Source organism: Ixodes scapularis, unplaced genomic scaffold (genome assembly GCF_016920785.2).
Source record: "Ixodes scapularis isolate PalLabHiFi unplaced genomic scaffold, ASM1692078v2 PGA_scaffold2__306_contigs__length_199485367, whole genome shotgun sequence".
NCBI classification, from domain to species: Eukaryota; Metazoa; Arthropoda; class Arachnida; order Ixodida; family Ixodidae; genus Ixodes; species Ixodes scapularis.
In genome coordinates, this window is record NW_024609857.1 from 10,071,843 (window position 1) to 10,078,671 (window position 6,829).

Consider the following 6,829-nt stretch of genomic DNA (forward strand, 5'->3'; position numbering starts at 1 on the left):
CGTTATGCGCTTGCAGGCGGGCAGACAGAGATATGGCGGACAGAGTTATTACTTTCAGTGACGTCGGGCGTCGCCGGCTTTCGGCTTGAGAACGCAGACGCTGGCGACACTGCTCCTTTTGCGTGAGTGGCAGATGACGGTCTTGCTCGCTCTGATTGGGGAGAGAAGGTGCTTAGAGACGAAAAGCAGCTCGCGTTTGCGCCTTCCCACTATCCTTCCAATCAGAGCTCGGTGAATCTCGTGCTGCGAGTGCGGTGTTGTCAGAGCGCCAAACTCCAGAGTTGTTTATTGGGAGAGTTTGGCCAATAATTAGATTCAATAGAGGAGCATCCTGCGGCCAACCACAGGCCACGAAATAGCACCTACGGGTGGTCATGACCTCTTAAATTGCGACTCCACTAATTTAAGCCATTTTAGCGTCACTAGAGTGGAAAGCTTGAACACTTGGTGACTGAAAACTTGGCGCATGTGAGGTTTTTGTCACGTAAAAATTCAATGGTAGAATAAACGAACGTGCGTTTCAAACCAGAGCAAACTGCGTGGTTGCGGTGCGCAGCCCGACAAGAGCCTATCTCTTTGTGTGGCTCCTTTTCTGGTACCACCCATTAGTGCGTCAACAAGTTTCGTGGTAGACTGTTCTCCCGTACGCAACACACACAAGCCAAACAGTTCACACGGTTCCTAGCTCGCTGTTCCTTCGCTTGAGGCTTTTGCAAGCAAGAGAATCACGCAACACGTGGAAGTGGTATTTATACTTCGACAAAACATGGGCTAACTGCAGAGGCTACAAGCGCGAGCCGGTAGCTTTGAAAGATTCTTCCCCAGTACGCGTACACTCGAGCGGCGGAGCAGGGAACAAAAGCGGGGTGCTCACGCTCGCAGGATATATCGTGACACCTGTGGCTTCTGAATTCTGAAAGTGCCAGCGCAGACCGGGTGTCAACGCAGACCCGTTTTGTGTCAGTGGAGATCCCGACGTCTTCTCTCTTCGATCTATATTTTTCATATTTTTGTCCAGAAAGAAGAGCGGAATCTGGACTACTGTCTCAATTATTAGCTCGATTCAGATAGTTCCTTGGTAGCCGCAATCAACTCGTCAACGCCTTGGTCACTAAACGATCATTGCTTCTGATTTGCTATTAACGCCATTGTCAACGAGACGCCGGGATTGAACGATTCTATTTCACCATTTAATGTCGTTTCCAATATTGTTACGTCGCGTTTACTGAGTGGTCGACGCGTTGTCGCATATTTAGTTTACGCTCTAACCACGGGGAGAATATTCGGCGCTGGCGGCGGCCTTTGCTCCCCCTATTGGCCAAACTCTCGCAATATATGGTTCAGCCGAGCTCTGAACGGAAAGACTGTGAGTGGATGCAAATGTAATTGGCGACTTCTGGGATATTGACACCACTAAGTTGCTAGAGCAGAAAGATGTAGCGGCAGGTTCGTGCGCCAGCTTTCTAGAGCGAACGATGTTCACAGCGCCTGGTGGTCTAAGGCGGAGCCAGGAAACTAGGCTCGAAAACACGTTATGAAAATCGCCAATAGTCATTGAAAAGGTGAGCACGACAGGGAGGAGCTTGAGTTGTCCCGCTTCCAACGCGGGACAACTGCTAACTTTTACAACGCTTCGGGGTCTGGGGCCCCTAGTGCGCGCGCGCGAATATAAAGCACGGTGGAAGGCACGGGGCGGTTCTGAAGCCGAGCGTTCGAAAGACCCGCCGGGCCGTCTCGTTTTGTCAGTGACTAAAACTTCCTCTCTCTCTACACGTTCTCTCCCCGCAATCAGATCAAGCAAGACAGTCGCTGTCTACCTTTTTGACTCGGGGCACTCCAAGAATGTAAAACGAGGGGTGTCCACCAGAGCCATTATATTCGTCCTAAAGAAGACCTGTCACCATCAAGTCGAGCGAAGTTTTGAAACTCAGGTCTCAAGACTACAGCCAGCTGGGTATCCAAAATCGCTCCTGGTAGCGACTTGCGAGCAGGTGTGCAGGACCATCAAGCGCGGATTAGGGTGCACGAATAAAAGCACAAAGCAAAAGAAAAAAAACTCGACATGCGGTGATGGTAGCACCCTATGTTCACGGGATGACCCACAAGTCGAAAAAAGTTGCTGGACGGCAAGGCGTTCAGGTGGTGTATTCGGCTCCAAACAAAGCCTCTTCCATGTGTCGCAGGGTTAACCGGGAGCGAAGTAACAACGAGAAGAGGTGTGGCACAGTTCACAAGTCTCCATACGCCCTGGGTGAAAAGGAGGTAGTGTAACACATTCCGCTGACGTGCGGCCGAAGCTACATCGGACAAACCGGCCGATGCATTAACGATCGGACGAGGGAGCACGCTGCATCAGTGAAAACTCTGTCAGCAGGAGGACACTTGCCAATCCATTGTCGTGCGTGTCAATGTTCGGCACTGCTCTACGACGCAAACATCGTGGCAAAGAACACGGCAAAACTGGAACGTGAAATCCTAGAGGCACTTGCCATTGAGGAAAAAGGCGATGACTGCATTAGTGCACTTTCTCTCGTGCTGCGCGAGAAAGAAAAAAGTTTTCTACGGGGGTAAAAATTTTAAGGGGAATTAGAACGGAAAAAATTTTAAGATGAATTAGAAAGCAAAAAAGAGGAAAAGAGAATTGTTCCCTCAAGTGTGGCTCGTAGTAGAAGAGGAGGAAAAAGAAAATCAGTTGTTAGTCCAGCGGTGTGAATGGTCTTTTCCTTTGTGTACGGTTTTTCTAGTTCAGCTGGCCTTAAGTGAACTATGAACCAACTAGCTCAGCTCAAGTCTGTTCCATTCAACTCTCACATGCACTCCGCATAATCCGGAACAAGTTTTTCTGACGCTGAACTCAAATCTATGGTTTACCCGTGCGCTCGCGTACCTTGATAGCTGATCAAAACTGCGCACGTGCAGTCTTCACTTTTTCTCAAATATTAGTATCGCATATGCTATTTTTATTGATTGTTAGACTTTTCTCCAACACCTCTAAACCGGGTTCACGCTGCTTATACGTTATACAAAAGACAGTCTGCAAACAAATTTGAATGCCAGCCATCGTGAGATTCCAATTTCTCTGAAACCCGCACGCCAACGAGTTGAAGGAGAAACTTGGCACGCGACTTTCGAACCGGCCTTGATTGATGTCTGCCAGATTTCATTTTGTGTGATCTATGAGCAGTGTGGCCCCAGCTTTATGGCTTTCGACTAGCTACGTTGAAACATCTCTGAGATTTTATACATCTTTCATACAATCAACAAAATGAGGAGTCTTTTAATAAAAAAGGAAATCAAGCGCAAAAGTTGAAGTTGAAGTTACTGTTGCCACAGAAGCCTTTAACAATCAAAGCAAAATTAAAAAAAAAAGAGATTGCCTGATGTTACAGGCAAGGGAAAAAAAAGGTTGTGCATAGGCATTGATGCGTAGTCTAGTTTTTTTTGTTTTTTTTTTCTCAGTCAGCACGCTATATTTCCAGTAGGGTGAAGAAAGCAACAAGTAGAACAACAAATTATTTTAAAGTAAAACGTTGAGCGGAATTGTTTTTTTTTTTTTTTTTTTGGAAAAACACAGGAAACGCTCTTGGGAGACGGCGGGAGTGTTAGAGCAGCGCTGCCCTTATCAGCAACCGAGGTGGCGTCTGCTTTGAAGTCCGCTTGCGGCCATTGGCACTCGGGCTATTTTCGAAGCAATAACTCTCGCTATGCGCACAAGCTCGTTTTTGAAGACGAGGTTTGTTGGTGTAACGTCCATCGTAACGCAGTCCTTTTCACTGTCCAAGGAAGGTCGCCCTCAACAGCGAAATGGAATGACGGAGGAACATTCCGCCGCCGACATCACGAGTCACTTCCTTTCCAAGCGAGTTAAAGTTTGTGTGTTGACGAGTCAAGCATGACACGCAGCACATGGTTGTGGTGAATCACTGGATGTTCAGATACTTTAAACGGATACTTCAACTAAGTTAAAGTGTCCCCTATCGGAGTTGTTGACCGATCCGCCACCGCATTTTAGTGAAATGTCTTAGGAAAAGCCTGCGTTAAGAGAACAAAATTAAATAGCGTGCATATGTTTTAGTCGCGTTAAGTGGCTATCAGAGTTTTAATATTTAGTATAAAAGCAAATTCAAACGCACAATGCTTGGGTTTGATACTAATACCCACACAATACTAAAACTTGCTATGATATACGCATATTGGTATGATTATTATTTTTTCCGCATTATTCCGAAAAACTTTGTTTTGAATTTTCATCCTACTTTTAAAAAGCCAACGCCTAAAAACAAACGCCATCTTTTGTCAGTCCTGCCCCTTCGTCTGCGTTGGTATATAAAAAGAAAAAAGTTAGAAACTCTGGAGTCGTTTTAATAAGGCGACTAAAACACACCGCGCAATCCCTCATCACTCTACATTTTCTGTTCATCCCACTGAGATACAAATTAAATTATATAACACGATATCAACTAAATTGCAAGAAAGAAAAAAAAGCTATTATGCGGATGAATTGCTGAAGAAAACACACTTGCGTAACGGATTCATCGGTGTACCTATGGCACACTTGAACGTTTCTGCGAAAGGGGGAAACCGCTTCAGGGGCAGGTTGCACTCGCTCTCGCTATCCTCTCGACTCAGAGAGCACAGTCCGTTGCAATATGTAATAAAAAGTATCTGGTCTTCGGTGAACTCCTTGAGGCCCCGCAGTCGGAAATCTGCAAACGGCACGTCTTGGTCCTCAATAGCCTGCTTGAGGGCCGAGTAAGACACCTCGAGTGCCACGACGGTGGGAAAAGCAGACACGCCAGTCTTGTTGCAATTCGCTCTGGCCGCGTAAGCTGATAAAGTGGCTGTGTCTACCCATTTCACGGCGTTACTGCGGTCGTCAATTGTTATTCCCAACGGATCGAACGCCTTGACCACTTGCCTTGCTAGCGAGATCCCAATGCCACCGTATGTCATAGCGAGCGTGCCGTTCACGTAGAACCTGGGAGCGTCAACGCCTCCAGGGGCTACGCTGATTTGATTGAGATAATACAGGTAAGAAAGAAAGCCCGAAGGCGGCGCTATCTGCTTCGAATGGATGGCTTTGATGGGGTCCAGCTTGATCAGTGGGCGCATGTTTTCTGTGACAGTCACGAGGTTTTCGGCGAACGAGTCCGTCATATTTCCGAGACGGCTGTACAACAACGATGATGTCTCGCCGCCGAAGTCGTCGTCAATTGGCCAGACGTCGAGGTACATGTCCTCTAACTTGTCCAGTGCCAGAATTTTGATTTTCTTGCTAATCCACGGCGAGGAATGAATTTTGGACTTGGCGGATTTTGTGAGGTTACGAACCATGTCATGAACACAAAGCTGCGCAGTTCTCGAAAACTTTGACTGCAGGTACTCTGTCGCCCCCAGCAAGCCCAAAGCAGCGTTCATGTACTCCAAGCATACGACTGGTTTGTATCGGTTGATGGTATCGGCTTTCCCGAATCTAATTGTGGGGGAGCTTGAGACCGCCCACAGGTATGACTGAATGAAGATCCAGGCGATGCCGATGACAAGCTGCTCTGCGGGGTGGTTCTTGAGCAGCTCTCCGATCTTGCGAAGTAACCTGGCGTCTTCAACAATGACGATCTGTTCTAGCGTGAAGGGAGGCTCCGGCTCTGAATAGTTGTTGAGTAACTGGAGCCATTGCTCCGGTTCGACCGTAGGAGTGAAGTTTTGCATCGATTGGAGTGGAACGGCCAGTTGCTCCGGCACCCCTTGCCTAATGTGTAGTGCGGCAGCGAGGATAACACGTTCAGCCGCCATAAGCTCTCGCAGATTGGTGTCCGGAGATGCGCCGAGTATCTTGTAGTGCTCCTCCACGTATCTCTGGAAAGCGGTGATGGACATGGTGTTAACCAGCGGTTCCTGGAAGCTGGCGGCGATGATGCCCTCGCTGAATAACAGCGTCCTGTTCCGACGCCTTGACGCCGGGATGACACGAACATTGAGGAGCAAGTTAAAGTTCCACCTGATGGACAGCTTTAAGAGAAGGTCCAATGGATGTACGAAAGTCTGACGTTTTTCTGGCCACAAAATTCCGATGTCCTTCTTTATCTCTTTGAAACTCTCCACGTCTTTCCTGTTCGAAGATGTTGGGGTGTTGCACGTCCGAAAGAGCTTCTTCGGCACGTTTGGCTGGGTGTCTTCTCGCAGCAACGTTTGAATGACAGATGCGTACACTCTGAGGGTAACGTCATCCGCGCTGGAAGTCGTCACTATGGATTGTGAGCCTTTCCAGGAGCCGCAGACGAATTTGTAAAAATTATCGCAAGGATTGACCGCAGGGTTCATGGCCATCTTCAAGATAGCGGCGTGAATGCGGCAGTCTTCTGTCTCGCAGTATTCTGTTTTTCTCCTGTAGCCCCTGAGCGCACCGATGATCACGATTATTATGATCATAAAGACGCTCACGCATAGGACGGAAAACATGAGAAACATTGGGCTGTTCATGACTTCACGTTCCGTCATTGTCTTGGTTAAAGGCGGTGAGAAGGACTTCAGCTTGGAGATGTCCTGAAAAGACAAAGGCATTAGTTTCGTGGACTTCGGCTTTTCTTCCCCGTAGCCTGTTAAATATAGACCACTCCAATAATCGCCTTCTGCGTGCTGGAATGTTTTTCTGCTGGGCTGATGAGCACGCTCCGCGCGTGCGCGCTTTCTCCATTCTACGGATGACCAGATGCCGCGCATGCCCCCCCCCCCCCCCCCCTTTAGCCCAGTGACAGAGCATTTTATGCCCAGGTGATATGCGTTAGAAAGGTGTTTAGGGGGCGCAGTTTCGAAGCTAGAAAATAGTGCC

The 6,829-nt window shown here is 48.0% G+C and overlaps 1 protein-coding gene across 1 annotated transcript; it reads right to left on the reverse strand.

Annotated features, from left to right (window-relative positions):
* Positions 1 to 4,488: 4,488 nt before the first annotated feature.
* On the reverse strand, positions 4,489 to 6,561 carry LOC121836880 (neprilysin-1-like). The gene has a single exon (XM_042292169.1). The coding sequence runs from the start codon at positions 6,559 to 6,561 to the stop codon at positions 4,489 to 4,491; it is 2,073 nt and encodes a 690-aa protein (XP_042148103.1).
* Positions 6,562 to 6,829: the final 268 nt, after the last annotated feature.